Source organism: Gavia stellata, chromosome 2 (genome assembly GCF_030936135.1).
Source record: "Gavia stellata isolate bGavSte3 chromosome 2, bGavSte3.hap2, whole genome shotgun sequence".
Classification (NCBI taxonomy): Eukaryota; Metazoa; Chordata; class Aves; order Gaviiformes; family Gaviidae; genus Gavia; species Gavia stellata.
The window spans coordinates 45629010-45646809 of NC_082595.1; the positions used below are offsets into that span (position 1 = coordinate 45629010).

The window sequence follows — 17800 nt, forward strand, 5'->3', positions numbered from 1 at the left end:
TTCAGATACATTTTTTACAGTTACCAATAACTATCCAACATGAAGGGCAGTGGGGAACCAAGTCTTGAATTTTGTTTGCCTTGTTTTACTTGTAAATAGGAACATTTAGTGAAATTCAAGCGAGTTACTTTGAGCATAATTTCTTTCTATTTTTAATCAAATTAATAAAAACAATAGAGTCTAAGAACTGGCCCAGTGCCTATCAATAGGTGACACTCTCCATTATGTGCTGCAAAATATTAATTCCAATGAATTCACATGACAATTTCATTTCAGGTGATTGTGTCCTGCTCATAGCATATTCAGCACGTAAGAACCTCCTGGCTTTACTGGATCCTAATAAGACCCTACTGAAGCTTAACCACCTGCACCAGTGTGGATGGGTTATCAAGCCCTCCTTACTGGAGTCATCTCCAAGAGGTGTCCTTGCAGATGTGAGTGGAGGAGTTGTGTGCACAAGGATTCTTGGCACTGAGTAGTATCCTGCCACAGCATATTGCAGCTCTGCCACAGAAATATGCATACGGTTGGGTCTACAAAGCATGACATACTAATATTGCCATGATTTACTGTTTGAGCAATTGCTCCGTGAAAAGCTGTGAAGGGACGCAAACTTACTAGCTCCTCAGTTTACAGCAATGAGGTCTGCAGCGTTCTTGCACCTCTCCTAGATTTCAGTTCGGTTGTAAACGGAATTCTATTTCTCTTTTAGGGAAAAAAAAAACCCAAAACTTAAGACCTATTTGAATGGTTGCAGGCAATTAGCATGCCCCATCTCCACACCCTTCCCACCCCTACTCATAGTTGGATGCTCACTCAAACAAGCCATTGATATCCTTTTGTTTCAAATCACACCAGGTAAAATAATTGTCCAAAACACAGGATTTCTTTAATTCCAAAATTTATACAAGTTTACAAATCAATATACCACCACACAAAGTAGTGAAAGGAAGAGGAGATATGTTCAGCAACATCTTACTATATTATAACAATGTTCAAATGTGGCTAAATTTGACATAGTATTGCAAGACTTTTTTATATAAAGAATGATTGAACAAGGAGATACAGAGAATGCCATTACTTTCTTTGTTCTTATCCAATGCAATATTTAGCTTCCAGAAAATAATGAAATATTGGTGAAATGCTGCATCTAGTTCATATGAGCTCTATTTCCACTAAAATCCTAAAACAAGATGGGAACACTGACAAAGTGAAACCAGATCTTATTAATCATGAAAGTTAATAAATAGAAACCTGTCAAAACATTACAGTGAAATATGTTATTTTTTACTTCATCTCTCCCTTTCTCTATATAGCTACACTTCCATAATTTTATTTTTTCCAGCTGTCTGTTAAATAGAAGCTTTAAGTTATTCTGGGGAATTTGCTTTTTATTTGATCCTCAAAATATTTTAATATCAAGCTAATATAAAATTTTAGAATTGCTTTTTTTTTTTGTTGTTCATCAAAAGCTAGGTCCCAACAGTGAGCATTGCACTGAGCTTTGTACAATAAGAATAAAGATAGTGACAATAATGGAGCTAAATGTGGGAGCTCCTAAAAGCAGAAGGCAAATTTATTCTGCTTTTCACCCTGAGTATGTCTTTGTTTTAGTTTACAGCAGTGGCACAGTTCTTAACTCCTTGAGATACGAATAAAAACAGATGTCGTGAAAGTGTTAAAAGATGCAATTCTGATATACCTGACAATTTAATGCAAATGTAGGCTTTTAGCTTGGTTTACTTTATCATTAAAGCGTTAACAGACATTAAGACATGGGCTCATATTCTAGTCTCTACTTAGGATGCCAACGGTACTCAGCCAGACCTGTCCTACTGGTACAGTCTCCCAGGTACACAGGTGACAGGGTTGACCCTCCCTACCCTGCCTCCAACCCACTGCCAGCTGCAGCCGATGAGGGGGTTTCGGTTGATTCCCAGGCTGCCAGACTAGATCCACCTTTTTAATCTGTGCTAGCTGGATCTTCCTTCCATTGTATGATGATAGGAAATTGTGGCTTATACCATATTTATCATCAGGTTAAGTGACAGCTATTTTGAAACAAGTTCTCTGACATAGCTGTAGTATTACTAGTCACAAGATCTGGGTTTGAAGCATCTCCACTGGAAACAAAGCACTAATCTCACCTGGAAGGAGTGGTCTAATTTCTGTAATAATCAGCGACATTTTCCTCCCTTTGTTTCACAGCTTTCATTTGGTTTTCAAGGAAAAAAAGTAAAAAAAAAAGGTCATCTGATATGGTTTTACATGTCAACACTGAGGTTGTGGTGCTTCTCTTAGAGCTGCTCAGTGTGGCCAAAGCAGAAGGTGGGGCTGCCCTGTGCCCCAGCACATCAGAGGTCGGTGAAGTCCACCACAGAAAGGGACATGCACAACTGTAGCCCTGTGCCTCAGCACATCAGAGGTCGGTGAAGTCCACCAGAGAAAGGGACATGCACAACTGTAGGTAAACGCTAAACCTAACAAATAAATACAATCTTGTAGACCTACAAATGGCTGTGAATACTTTCAGTGATTTTGAAGAGACACTGCTCCTGGTCCTACCTTGTTTCAAATCACTGATCGAAATGGTATTTAGCTTAAATAATTGTTAGCATTTAGCTTAAATAATTTTTTTTTGGTACTTGTTGAGTCAACACATATGTCACAATTAGAGGAAATTCAGACAGACTATTTTTCATTTGAAACAACAAATTTCAGTTATAAGGACTAATATGTATTACCTGAAAGAAGAGAGAGATGAGAGACATTCTAGAACCATTTCAATTTGTTACGTGAAGAAGAAATTAGGATTTGATTAAGCATCCATTCTTCTGCACCCACAGCAACATACTGTGATGCATGATCCTACTGATAAATGTGATATATAAGGTCATTTCAGAAACCAATACTTCAGTCTACTTATTTTTTTTTTTCTGTGGATGTAAACATCTGAGTTCATACCCGACTCTGTGCAACATAGGTATGTGTGTAAAGTTTGTTGTATGTTGTGGCTGACATTTAAATGATTTGTCCAACTTGATCAAAATTAACACATTGATCCCATTTAGCCAGCTGGACTGTACTATGTGTTGCATGGAAAGTGTTATTTTTTTCTTTGCCTTTTCTTAATCTTTTTATTTTTTTCCTCAAGGATTACTCACTCAGGAGTTTCTCAGGACTTACCCTGATTTTTCCCTTCTCACAGGCATGCAGCACCACAGAGAGTTAGGTACATGACGTATTGTTTCCAATGGGCTGTTGTAGCAGCTTGAAGACATTTGAAATCATCAATACAGATGACTGGGATATATAGCAGAAACTGACTTCAGGCAGCTCAATAAGGTAAAGCAAACTTGCTTCTCTGCACACAGTGACATACCAAAATCTTGTTATTTTTTATTGCATGGATAACACTTTACAGCTGTCAGTTTTCTACCAGTTGATATTTAGAATATAAAAATAGTATATACAATTCTAAGTCTGTGTGGGTACAATACACAACGGATAGTTTATAGTTCTAATTCTGCAAGTATACTGCATTTTTACATAAGTCCCAATATAGGCAACTCTTTTTGTCCAGTTACATAAATTTGCTTAAGTAGTTTGCTGAATTGTGGGCCAAAGAATGCATCTGATTATTCATCATCAAAATAATAAGAAATTACATAACAAATTAAAGATTAGCTCAGCATCTCTACCCAGGCTAGTATTCTGCCTCTAGCAATGGCTTGTAGTGAATGCTTTAAAAAACCCTCAAACCCAAACCCAGAAGGAGGATAGGGAAAGCCTAAGTGATACCTCACATACGTATCCTCATGTCTTATGTCAAAACGCAGCTTGAAGAAGTCTGAGCCAGAAGTTGTATCCTCATCTTTGTGTTTTAATTTTTAAACGAGAAGGTGCCGCATGTCTTGCCATCCATGCTCCAGGCCTAGTATAGAGGAATGTCTTCTTGCGAAGTCAATTCATTCACTTCATCCTATGAGTTTAACAAGTTTTAGTTCGCTTGTGTAACCCGCACGTATCCTGGCACGTCAGTGGAACTACTGTCTTATATAAAGTTTATATAGTCTGACTTTACCTTTGTCCAAGTTATTCTGCCTGTGCAACAGCTATCTTTCTGCCTTTAGTATCTTGGCTGCTTTCAAATGTTTGAAAGTGATTAAGGCAACACTGAGGTCTATTTAATTGCTCCACTTGTTTCCTTTGAAGTGAAATACTGTGTTTTATCCTTCAAAGTCAACATAGTAAGCCTTTATAGGATTTTGGATACACATTTCTAAACTTGGCAACAACAACAACAAAAAGTTTAAGCAGGAGAAGTATTTATGAAGTGCCAGTGTAAGTTTTTAAGTTTACTCTAAAATTCTAAAAATAAAAATTAGAATTCTACCAGAATTGCTGACCAACCTTATCTCTAATGGCCTGATCATTCCTGCATGCTTTAGTGCCAAAGAATACATTTTCACTGCTTCCTTGATGTCAAAGTGGTGTTTCTATATTTATAAAATGATGGGTCTCACAGAAGCTAAACTGTTTTCTGCAAATGGAATCCTAATGCCTCTTATTGATTCCATTAAAAAAGAAAGGTGCTGCTTCCTTTTCTTTGCTACAAGCGTGTAGATGGTTATTTTATTTGGTTATTGATATTTTGGGTTCCGTACGTCATTGGGTTTTTACTAAAATGTAAGTGTTCCTAAGTCATATAAATCTATCTTTTTAAAAAAAGGTTTGTCAACCTCTTTAAAAATAATAGAGTGCCAGCTGTTGGAAAGCACTCTCCTGTTACTAGAATTGCTCTTTACTAAAATAATCCACTCCATTTATGCAAACCTGGTCTTGTTGTAAATATCAGTATAGAGGGAGATCTAATTTTAGCCACCAAATTGCCTTCCTGCCTTTAGGCTGACATCTAAAACAACCACCTTCAATTTTGTAAACTAAAAACATTCCACAAGAATCTATTGCAGGTTCTGAGGTAAAAATCACATTTACATAGACCTTTTATTGCCTGAAAAAGAAATACTTACACTTCATAATTAAAAACTAAACAGGGCACATAAAAGACGAAAATAAATTGTAATATATACACACATTAGAAAGGATAAATAGTAAATATATTGTAATACTGCATTAAATGTATGCATATGTGAATTCCAGACCCCCCAAAATGTTGTGTACATTAATTCAAAGGATAAATAAGTGCTAATATAAGACAGAGAATTTCTTAGTGTAAACAATGCCACAGGCTTTTTAATAGGCCTTTGGGCCAACTTAGAAAAACCATGTATTGCCTTTCACACTCCATACCACTTAATTTTAATAGTACTGTATTCACATATAGAATTTCAAGATAGTATAAAAAATTATGACTCTAAGAAGCATTCTTCACACTCAACAAAAACAGGCTGCAGGCGCTCTAAGGATTTTTTGTTTGCTTTTACAAGACCCCTGGCTGAAGACATACTGATTCACCTGGGAGTCCTTCCTCAAAGCCGTGCAAGAGTACTTAACATGAGAAGTCACATTAGTAATCACTGCTCAAGCCTACTAGTAAAGACTTCTGTGCCCAATTCCAATTCTGATTTTGGATTCACACTAGCACGATGTCAAAATTGTCACCACTGCCTGCCATAGGTGAGAAAGATAATGATCCCTGTGCTTTGAATGGTAAGCGACACACAGCAAGGAGTGTTTCTAAACATGAAGCATTTCATTGCATTCCTGGGTCACATGTTATTTGTCCTTCAAATCCTGTTTATGTATTTCTGAGGATCCAGAGTATGTTAACATTAAAAAAAAATATATATGACTTGTTCTGTATGAATGTTCAATGTATTTTCTTGAAGCATGCTCATCGGGATTTTAAAAAAGACAGCTGAGTTATACTAGGACTAATTTCTGGCAACTGTATTTACTGGCACCAGAGAAAATTACAGTTCTTGACTATGACATGAGAACTTGTGGCTTGCTGTCTTTCTAAGACAGGCTGCGGCCACTAAAAAAAATACATGCACAGTTGCTCACACTCTCTTTTTTTTAAAAAAAAATAATTCCTTCCACTAGCCAAGTGCATTGTTAAGCAGTCCCATCTGTTCCACTTTTCTCTGTGGACCAATAAGCAAAGTCTGTCTTCCCCCATGCTCTCAGTCCTTTTCACACTCCCCCCTCTCAGTTACCCTCAGTCACAACCCTATGACATCTGAGGAGTTCCTGGTAGCAGGTTCTCAAGCGATTGTCTTCAGCACTTCCTGACTTGTGGAGCTCCGAAAAAGTCCACCGATTAATCTGTGTGGGCTAGCCACAGAACCGTGGTTTGTCTCAACACTGACAAACACTTCATGTGGGTTCTCCTAGACAAATCGTTTGTCCGTTGGTAAAGACGAGGGCCACATCCTTCATTAAACTCAGGGTAAGCTGTAGCACACATTCGCACTCAGTCAAGTTTCAGTGCAATCTCAGGTCTTCAGGACGCAATGATTTCCCCAAAGAAAATTGTTACATGAAATATGCGATGTGGTCAAACAGTTATGGACGATGAAACCTGAAATGACAAATCATTAAAAAAAATTAGATTTATACTATTTCATCTGACAATGACACTGATCCTCATCCTGCTCTCACAGCTGTTTGCTTTTGTTGCCTGAACAGAATTATTCCTGCTTTTCCTGGTCTATGTGGGATTAGAGTCAGCCCTATTATCCCCGCTGTCCATCTCTCACTAGAAAAACAAACAGGTCTCTGGTGTGGCTTAGGCACTGGTGTATGTCTCTCTGTCCATACCATTAACCAGTTACTGTGGTCCCTGGCACAGTTGTGCTTGGGTCATCCAGCACTCTTCCAGATACTGCCTGGGCATGGCTGGGATTAGCACAGGCCAAGAGGCAGACTGGGTATGGGGGGATGTCACCCTGTTTTGGGGTGGGAGGAAGAAGTTAACTGTATGAATTCAAGCTGTGCCAACCCTGCTGGCCTCAGGGCTGGAGAACAGTCTCCAGTCTGTTTTGTTTACCAATATAGATGTAGCCACAATTGCATCCACTATTTGGAGACACTGCCGGTAAAGCAGAAAAGCTTTGCTAAGCCATAAAACTTAAATTTCTGGTTTTTAATCCTTCTGCAAAACAAGGCTAACAAAACTTTTGGATTTTTTTAAGTAAGCAACAAATTTTATAGCACGGCAGATGCTTTCTTCATATTAACAGCTGCCAACTGTGGCACATGAAGGCCCAAATACACCTCACTGTTTTTTAGACTTTTAGATAGGGCATGTACATCACTCCAGATTGCCTGTATGATGGATAGAGAGGTGGGTTGTTCCAAAGGGTGCCATCAACCTTTTCTAGAACAAGTTAGGAGCCTACAGCAATTGAAATTCTAACTCAGCTCAAATGTAACGAATCAAAGCAAAAGGATAAGAAGGGCACCAATATCAGGTGCTCAACATATCTATTACCAGACTTCTAAATCTCTGTTTAAATGGCTTTAAAAATACACCTATCCATGAAGTAGTAAAAGATGCAGCAACTTTACAACAGCATAGGTAATGATGCACCTAACACAGTAGATTTACGTAAGTTTTTGTTTGACACATTTTCTCTCAACAGTTCCAGAGAAGAGGAAAGAAAACAAGCCACACATTACCCATGTAATGTGTGGTACAGTACAATACAGGGATGCATCTCTCAAATAAAGGAGGTATACACAAAAGCTGACATCCACAAGTATGAAGCTCATCTGCTAAGTAAGGGTACAGTGCATTGCAAAAAAGACACAGGGTTTTTGTGTAGAACACCAATATATTGGACTATATATAGCATTTCCATTAGAAGCACTTTATAATAATCTACTAATATCCTCTTCCCAAACTTTTCTTTATTCCTCTATTTTTAGAAACTCAGTTTCTTGGATTCTGTTACGAAACAACAGAAGGAATCGATCTAAATTTCTAGGAGCAGAAAACCAGTTCAACTGACAGTCATTACAGTAAATGAGGAACAATGAAAATCAGTGTTTTTTCTTTCCCAAGTTTAATATAAAATTTTAACAATTCAAAGATATTGTAAGTACTGATTATAATATTAAAGTGTCTTATATTGAATATGTAATAAAATAAGAAACTGTATGCTATAAGCTATTTTTGTTTAATAAGCAGTTGTCTCATTCTATCACAGAACTTCACAAATAAGCCTTTGTTAACCAGCTGCCAATGCAAGTGCCTTTTGGCTTGTATTCTCTCAGTGATCTCCTTGAAAAAAATCAAAAGATGAGTAATTCATTATCTGGCTAGAGACTTTTGTCTACAGTTTTCTTAAAACAAATCACTTCTGTTGTATCAATCCAAATGTAGTCGTGAACTACATAATTTTTAATGAGAGGTCCCGGAGGAAACGGAATCTCTTTTTATTTTCAAAATTGCAATTGACTTAAAACATCTGCATCTAATTCTGCTCTTAATTAGCTTCTTCTAGTGTTACTCTGCTGACTTCTGCGCAGTGGCTCCACAACATGACCAGTGAAAAAAAAGAGGGTGGAGAGGGAACAGAGAGAGCCTGATTTCCCTCAGGTTGAAATTCTTCCAGGACCGTATAGAATCATTGCCTATATTTATCACAGTTTGGCTGTGCCTTTTTTTCACTCCATTTTCCAAGGCCCTCCTCAAAAAGAATAATTCACTTTTTAACCGGTTTGTCACTCCACTGGATCCCTGAGATTTTTGGTTCAGCTTTCAAGAATCCAATTGTAACCAGTCTCAACTGTTTTCAATTCCCATGAAAAAATATCCGATTCTTTTTGTATGACTCATGCTTATCTGTACTTATGCTTCTGTATTGCAATGCAACTCAAAAAACCATAACAACGTAAGCAGGGGGTTGCACTCCATCTCTCTCAGCACACAGCCAGGTTTCTATTTCTGCTCATTTTCCTTCTCTCCCTTGGGATGCCCATTTTTTTAAAGTAGTATTTTTATATATTCTGAAGAAGATACACTACCCACTACCTGAAGAGAAAATGACATCAGAAGCCAAATGAAAATATACACATCCATGTCTGAAAAGGACATTTTCTAATGGTCAGAATGCAATTAGATTAAAACCCTGCCTCCTGGTTTATCTCCTGGCTTAGTTTTGCTGTCTGTAAAACTGGTTTGATTTTTTGAAAATTAATTTATTCATGTTATATCCACACTGAAATGAGTTCACGGTATTATAAAAAAAATCCATGTTTTGGTGAGAAAAAAATCACTGAAATTGTGAAATCAAGCATTGAACTAGGAGATGCCAGAAATCGCCAAACACCCATCTCCCATTGTGAATTTTCCTTGTGACACGCTCTTTAATTAGAGGATTCACACTCAATTGCTTGGACCCTGAGTTTGATTGAAACAGTAGCAGGAAAACCCAGTCTCAGGCAACTGTTTTTATCTGACTTAACTCTGTGTGGAAGTGAAGACAATAATACTATGTATGCAATGTCGGCTGATCCTAACAGCAAGTTTTGCTTGCTGGTGGCATTTTTCAGTCTTTGTAACTCCAAAAAAATACTAACAGATGCCATAGGGATGGCAGAAAGCACCTCCCTCCCCCTAGGAAGAACTCTGTCAAATTTGAAGTCCTGCTAAAAACTGTGGACACTTCAGAGCTCTTTAAATAATAATGCTTCAGACAACATCTTGGCGTTATCCAAAGCAGAGAACAAAACAAATCTAGGTGAACATTAGAAGTAGCAAACAGGGAATAGTAGAATCTGTCTTGTTCCCCAGAAACTGCTGCCAGGAGCCTAGGTGATCCTTAGGAAGCTCCCCAAAACACTGGTGAGCTTTTCTGAAGTTCAACACATCATCTAGTTTTCACTTACCAAATACATCTACAAAAATGTATACTTTCACGAGCAAGGGAGTACTGCCAGAGAAGGAAATCCCTTTTTTTGTGCTTGAGGACTGTTAACTTCATCTGTGAGAAATGCCGAGTCCTTTCAAAGAATTATTTTTTAGATTTCCCAAACAATCTTTTTCCATGTAGCAACTCATCCACTGCAGTCACCTTCACTGCCGCATCAACCAACCAGCTTCAGGGATGGCATCAGCAGCACCAGGAATCCCAACAGAATCAGTGGTGGGATTCAGGTGGGATTCAAGGGGACCCATGGTAGTTATATGCAAGTCATGACACAACTGCAGAGGACTTGCAGAAGGGCAGAGGGTCCCTGTCATACTCATCTCTCCGACTTAGGCAAGAAGAGGGAGTCACCCACCTGGTAAATTGCCGACTTTCCTCATGTACTTCCATTTCTGTGCTTTTAAATTCGTTCAGTTCTTTCCGTATTGCTGCCTAATAAAATATAATGATATACACACCCATAAGAACTATGAATCTTAAATAGAGTCTGAGAGGAACCTAGCCTATTCTTGCAGGTTCCCTTACAGTTCCCATTTTCCAGTCTCCCTTACTGTAATCCACAGCTCTTACACATTTCTTACCATCAACATGAATGACTTTTTTCAATTACAGCTATTTGAAGCAGTAATACACTACAAAGAAACCCAAAGCATCAGACGCCAACAATAAACAAAGAGACACCAAATCTACTGCAATGGGTGAACCAACCCCGCACTGAAATAGAGCACTTGCTGCAGGAAAAAACGGGCAAGGGATTGGGTTACCCTGACAGTCACCTGCTGAGTATGCAACCCGGAGGGGATGATACCTCCAGGCGCAGCCCCTTGAGGAGCTGGTGAGTCACGCTGCCTGCACAGGCGCTGTACACGCAGCAGGGGCCTTGTATCTCCCCACTGAAGGCACGAATTCAGGAATGCAAGATGAATAGCATTTTTTTTTAAGTGGAATTAGTCACTTGGATTGATCAGTTTTATGTAAAATTACATGAAATATTTGGACATTTCAGACTTGTGTTTTCAGTTGGCAGGTACTAAAGAACAGCAGAAATTCAGTGCACTTTGTAAATGCTTTGTTGCTCATGTTAAAAGAGTGATAAGCAATTTACTTCATCAGGTAATACAGACATTTTCTGAAATATTCTAATATATACTACAAAGGCTTTTGTTTCTGTGCCATATGCTTTCCTACCTTCACTGTGAAATGAAATGACAGTTTATTCTTACTCACTCTTTTCTTTCACCATTTTAAATAAAAGCAGTATCATTTCATTAATCCCTAAAGAAATCTCATCTGGTGTGCATGCCTTTCAGTGCAGAACAGACAAGCAGCATGATAAAATTATAGCATCACCAGACTGGGGTCTCATAAATGAGAAACTTCATTTTAAGCAGGGGATGGTTCCATTTAGCCACAACAGCATGCTTATAGGAGGCTGCTGTAATAGCTAGGAAAGAGACAGCTATTTCTGAGCACCAAATCAGCAGCAAAGACACCAGAGCTCCAGCTCTGCAATACGGTTACAGTACAATTTTCTGCTCCCACTGGAATTAGAAAAATTACTTCCTTGGGAAAAAAGGGCAAGGGAGTTTCCAGGCAACCCGGGGTCTGCCTTTCTGCTGAGGCCAACAAACATGGGGATCACAGAACCAGCCTTGGGCACCTGTTCATTACAAAATGAATTGAGATTAAAAACTGCTACCCTAAAGTAGGTAGGTAGGAAACTCCACTGTTTTTTCTAGTGCATTTTACCCTGGTTGGACCTACGTAAAAGTGGAGGTGCTGGGTGCCCTAACCTCCCACAGACTATGTGAGGACTAGAGACTGCTCAGCACCTCCCAGAACCAACATGTACAAACACTTCTGGGTACATTTTTAATGTCTCCACCTTGACTTGATATGAGATTCTCCTTCAATTGTCAGATGAGCTGGCATTAATATTAAAATACAAGCTGAAATAAAATCAGTCCTTCACAGTCCTTAGCTAAAGGACAGTGGGTTCTTGCACATATAACTTTCCATGCCAAGCACATCTCACATCTCCATAAAAGTTGGTTCAGACCCAGTGCTAAAAGGGCCAGCACTTTTTGATACATAAATCTCACAGCTTTCCTTTTATGAAGTGGTACAGGAGGGAAACGGAAGAGTATTTTATGGTAATCTTTGACTGTCCTGTTTTTTAAAAGAGAAACGCATAATCATTTGTCTCATCCTTTGCAGTTAGGCAGAGAAACTATTAACTGCAGCATGTTCGGGCCAAACTTCCCAAGAAGGCGTGCTGCATGCATACAGTCAGCTCCTGCACTGACGGTTGTAGCCAAGAACCCTTAAGAGGATGGAGCAGCTTCTACCTTTTTCACTTGAATGAGTTGCAAAAGGAACTCTTGGTGGCAGCGATGCAGACTTCTGCCTGCAGAAACCTTGCCTGAATTCCATGGGTCGTGGACATCTTAGCTTACAGTCTGTGACTGGCTTATCAAGGCTTTAAAAATGCAATAAATTCTGGCCTGAACTGCCGTAATGGAGGTGGCAAATATGCTCTTAATAGGCACCTCAGCGGGTTTTCTTAGCTGCAAGCAGTAGATGCACAGAATTGCCTTCAGCAGAACTGCCTTCAGCAGATGTCTATTGTGATGCTGGCGTCAAGAGAATATAAACCAGAGGAAAGCCCCCCAAAAGTGACAGATGCAAGCATTTTCTTATCATCTACATTCGTCCCTTGCCTTGTCTGCGGGAGTCAGCCTGGCCCAAGGCTTGTCAGCACGACGGTCGTAATCCGGAGAATCCGTGACCTCCACGTACTCGTTAAATCGAAGGATTCTTCTTGCTTGAAGTTCAGCCACTGTAGGCCTCAGGCTGAGCTGTAAGCGTGAGGCAGAAAATAGTACATTTAATAAGATGAAATAAAACAAAATAAAAGCCAAGGGTATGATGTAATCTCAGGAGAACTTTAACGGTATTTCTAAATAGGGTCACTTTCAGGTGTCTAAAAAAAGGCACCACCCTGGGAGCGCTGCACGGGAATGGGGAAGCAACACAACCTAATTTCTTCAATTATAAAAATAGTCTTTGTCGGGCAGGTCACAGAGAATCGTGACAGTTATCCCTGGAATATTAATTGTGACTTTGCAACTGTCACACCGTTTACCCCACTAGGCAGTAGGTCCATTTGCATTAACAATTACACAGTCTGCTGTGTTCAACTATAATATTGAAAATAAGCAGGATTTGGAGGTGCTTGCCTAACTAAAAAAATAGGTTTTGAACATCTGGGGGTCATTATGATGCCAAATTGTTTCAGTCACTTCAAACAATATTAACTTTAATTAACTAAGGACGATCATATTAAGGAAACTGTATTTTTGCAGAGAAGGGCAGACCAGGGATATGTATGAAAACTCCCCCATCCTCTCCCAGACGAGCTCCCAAAGTCAGGACAGCAGATCTGTAGCTGCTTTATTTCCAGGGACAATGACCGTAATCCCATCTGCAGCTGCCACCACCACTGATGTGGTTGGAAGAACAGTGAAGGGATTTCTTAGGGCCCACACTGCTTTGCTGCCCTCTCTACTGCTCTAGGGAAGAGTGGATCTACAGGTGTGGCTGCCCTCAAACATACATGACAGCAGTGGTCATGCTCACAGAGGAAATCCATGTCATTTCTCTCCCCTGCTTACAGGGACAAATATTAAGCACGGCCAGTCTCCATATACTTTTCCAGGTATGAGAAACTGGACAGGATGGAGTTTCCCCCAAGATGGACTTGGCTTGTACTGCTTTTTAAACAGATTTCTATCTGGGGGCATGACTGATGGACATTTCCAGTAATGTATACACACTGATTTTCAGAATCTTATAAAAATAATCCTATGTACACAAATACACAATACAAAAAACACATCATCACCTTTCTACTGAGTCTACGTTTTATTTCTCTTTTGGCTTCCTGTTCCTCTTCTTCATTCTTCTCTGTTTTCAGAAGAGATAAAAAGGAGTGAATATTTAAGTATTATAACTGCACATACTGTATTTCTTTTGGTGGAAAGCTTCAGGACTTCAAGTCCTGGCTCATGCTTCCTCAGATTGCTGGGTGATCCTGCATGTGGTGTCTGCTTTTTGGATTTTGTGTGCTCTTTTTTCTTTTCCCTATCCTCATTTCCCTTGATTCTGTAGACATCTCAAGTCACCGCTGTGGGTCAGGAACACAACAAAGAGGAGGTGTCTGTCATTTCCTTTCTGTGTAACAGCAAACAAGAAGTACCCTGAAAGAGCTGCCTAATGTTTCAAGTACTTGTCCTAACATTGAAGTCACTGTTGCTTTTACTTCCAACATGCCACCTGTTGACTTTAGAGTAACAGTCTAATTATTCGTAAGGGTCAAGAAAAAAGTTTGCTATGAGTATCTGAATCAGACGAGTGTCCTCTACTGCTACACGATGCAATGAATCAATGACAATTCGTTTCACTGTCATTTGTTAGTGCAAATTGGTTTTGTTACTTTAATATTTTTTTTCTGATTTTATAATGCAGGCATATGATTCTGCACTCAAGCCCTCTTGGTTTAAGGGCTGATAGCTAGACGAAATGAATGAGTACAGCAGAAAAATGACATATGCATTTTTTGAATGTATTTGGGGATGAGACTGAAATGTGCTTTTAACAAATATCTGTGCTAACTAAACTTGATTTCTTGAGAGACAGTGAAAAGCACACTTACAAAGACATGTTCATATGGACTCAGCAGTTTTTTTTAATTGATGTGCATACAGGGAAAGGGGAAGAGGAACAAATGATAAAAAACAAGAAGAAGAAAGTTGCAGTAGGAACAAGGCAACACCAGCCCAAGACCTGCTCTGTGAGAAGAGTCCAACACCAGCCCCGGGTTTCCATCAGCAAGATGCAATTGCACAGGCTTGCTGCCAGGATTAGGTTGGATCTAGTGTTGATGGTGATTTTACTGAGATACTGAAATGTGAATGTAATTTATGGTTTATTAATAGTTCTTCTCTTAAATGGTGAAGAAATGGATGGCCTGTTTCCATAGAGGAACTGTAAACTGACTAAAAGTGAAGAATGAAGTGTTAAAGATTGATCTACATTTCAAAATTTTTTGGGGTTCCGTTCACCTGGGAATCATTTGACATAAAAAATTTTGTCCCTTCATGAACTGAGTCGCTTAAGTGCTACCTCAGAAATTCTCCAGTAGCAGACACAGCAGAACAAAATGCATCTGACATATACACATGGCTGTACTGCCTTTTCCTTAATTTAGTTTGTAAAATACATTCTGCATTATTCATATCTTGACATTTCTTTGCTATCTAAACCACCGTGTCTCCTACGAAGCAGCAATAAGACGCCTGATGTAAGAAACAGGGGCTCACACTGCTTAATGCATCCCTTAAGAAACAACTACCAACAGCATGGCCACCTGAAATACTGTTTCTGTATGTTGGGGGAGGATAAAATAACTCCAAAAAGTTGAACTGGACATTTAGGAAAGTTGAAAGTTAGCTACCTATCCCAAGCTGTGAAGCTACCTCCCGGTGGGCTACAGACCTAGAGCACAGATGACTGCATGAAGGGATAGCTGGACACAGGAAACGACCTAAAAATGGGACATGAGCAAGGCCATCATCTTAGCTGCTGGGCAAAGGGTCCAGGCAGGTCCTGGAGGAGGCTGGTGAGGAAGGCTAGAAGCCCACCTTTCAGAGGACAGCTCAAACAGGAGGCACCAGGAGCTTCCTTCGCTCCTGGGCAAAGCAGGTGGGGACCAAACCCATGGGGCTCAGACAGCCTTCTGCATGAGAGGTCAGGGGGCAGGACGTAGTTTATATATTCAAGTGGGTTTACTTCTAGGAATAAAACTCAAGAGCTAAAGGAAAGGGACTGAAATCTGGTGGCTGCTGCTAATATATTGAATCTGCTGTTTGGCAAACGGCCCTCTGTCTGTGGCACCTATTTCCCATCTCCAGCCTGCTGGGCAGAGGGTTGCTTTAAGCCCAGTGCTATAGAAACACTGCCCTGCTACAAATTCCTACCAACAGTAACACCTACAGTGTATTTCTGGACTTTTAAGGTAAAAGTTTTGAAAGTTGCTGTAGTGAGTTAAGAAGCTGTGTGGTGCTAAAAATAATGGGTCTGGTGCTCCTGCTTCCTTCAGGTGTTGTGGAAAATTCCAGCCGGAGGGCCACGTTTTGGCTACAGGTATGAACTGACTCGCTTGCCCAAACAGAAACACATTAATGCATAGGAACACACTTCTGCCTGCTTTCCACCTTAAAAGCAGATCTAATCTGTGGGATGTGGAGAAAGAAAACATAAACACAGCATTCCCAGCTGCAAGTCCCCTGCTCAGATGTCCCGCTGCTGCCATACTGGCAAAGGACCAGCCCAGCGAGCACCCTTTGCTTGCAGGAGTCTCCAGTTAGATCCCAGCAAAACTATGGTTTCCCTCCTTCCTTGCCTGCAGCTCCTGAAGGTCAAACTGGGATCTGACTCCTAATTGGAACAATTCTGTTTAGCATCACTTCTGGTGGCCTTTGAGTTAAAAAAAACACCGGTCAAAGCAGAACAAGCAGCTTCCCTGGCATCTACACATTATTGCTCCTCCAACTTTTGCCATATTAAATCTGGTCACCTTCTGTTCTGTGGGACATTTGTTTCATAGCAGAAGGGGAAAAGAGAAAAGAGAAATTGTTCTGCCTGAGGACTGCTTCGTTCTTGCCCAGAAAGTACTCCCGGGGCCTAAAACCGAACTTTCCATTGTGTCCCTATGGGATTAGCTATGTTTAGACTTCTCTGGGGGCTTGCTAGGGAAAGAGAAAGAAAAGACAAACAAAGCGCTTGCTTCTTGCAGTGCTCTGGAACGCACAAAGCGGTTTCTCTTTCCTGGTTTTACAAGCAAAGGTAACCATTAATATTCCTTAACTAGCATCAAGAGCTAAACCCTGTTTTCCACAAAGCCAGTACTGGCAGGCATGCAGGTGCACAGTACAAGAAGTTCACTGTCCTTTACAAATACAGGAAAAAATACAGTTATCTTAATCCAAAATTCCTGGAAGAATAAAAAGTTTCTTTGCCATAATGCAATACTATAAATACTACTGGCTCAAAGCCAGTACACAAGAAACCTGTCTTTATTAAAAACACAGGGCTTTATCTATTCCTTCAAGTGGACTCTTGAGTTATCGTAACTTTGTTTTAGTGTGGGAAGACTCAGAAGTCTGGATAGCTTTATCCAAATTGTTTTTATAGAAATCCGCCTGCCATGTCTTGCGATCGTACTCAGTCACAGGATTTTCAGTAACTGGTTTATCTGGAAGTATTATCAAAACAAAACTTCTTGCAAGACAGATTTCCTCACTAACTGGAAATGCAAAAAAAGAAAAAATACGGACTTTTTCTGAACCTCTTAAAAGATTTGGGCTGAACTTAATCCTGAAATAAACATTTAGACCTTTACCACTTAATGTAACCTCAAAGTCTGATAAATGTTACTCAAAACAATACTTTCCCTTAGCTGCAGTTTACATACACACAATAATACAACCCCTTCTCCCCATCCACTGCTTAAAAGCAGGAGGAAGGAAGCTTTATGAAAGAAATCCCAACTTATTCATAAAAGCTGCCTACAACAACAAAGGCATTTAAGAGATGTAAACATTTTTGAATGATCCACAGGAAGGGAATGTGATAATTTTGATAAATAATACGACTGCCTTAGAGCTGAGAGAGAACTTGCACCCTGAAAGGGCTCTGGGTCACACTGTCACCAGAAACCCTGGCTTGCTTTGGTTCACTTTGCTTTTCACAGATCACTGTCAGCTCGAATTATTTTCTATCTTGGTAAAAATGAGCAAAAAAAGCAGTTTTGGACTCTCCACATGCTCATCAATGAC

General features: G+C 39.7%; 1 protein-coding gene across 2 annotated transcripts in view; it reads right to left on the bottom strand.

The window, feature by feature from the left end:
- Window positions 1-821: 821 nt before the first annotated feature.
- Window positions 822-17800, bottom strand: part of PHACTR2 (phosphatase and actin regulator 2) — a 153418-nt gene continuing 136439 nt past the window's right edge. For both annotated transcript variants that reach the window (XM_059832297.1, XM_059832304.1), the window contains 4 exons: window positions 13807-13868; window positions 12623-12760; window positions 10258-10334; window positions 822-6547 (listed from right to left, as the gene is read on the bottom strand). In XM_059832297.1, the coding sequence (XP_059688280.1) occupies window positions 6532-6547; window positions 10258-10334; window positions 12623-12760; window positions 13807-13868 (293 nt within the window). In that variant the 3' untranslated portion in view covers window positions 822-6531. The remainder of the gene's footprint in view (window positions 6548-10257; window positions 10335-12622; window positions 12761-13806; window positions 13869-17800) is intronic.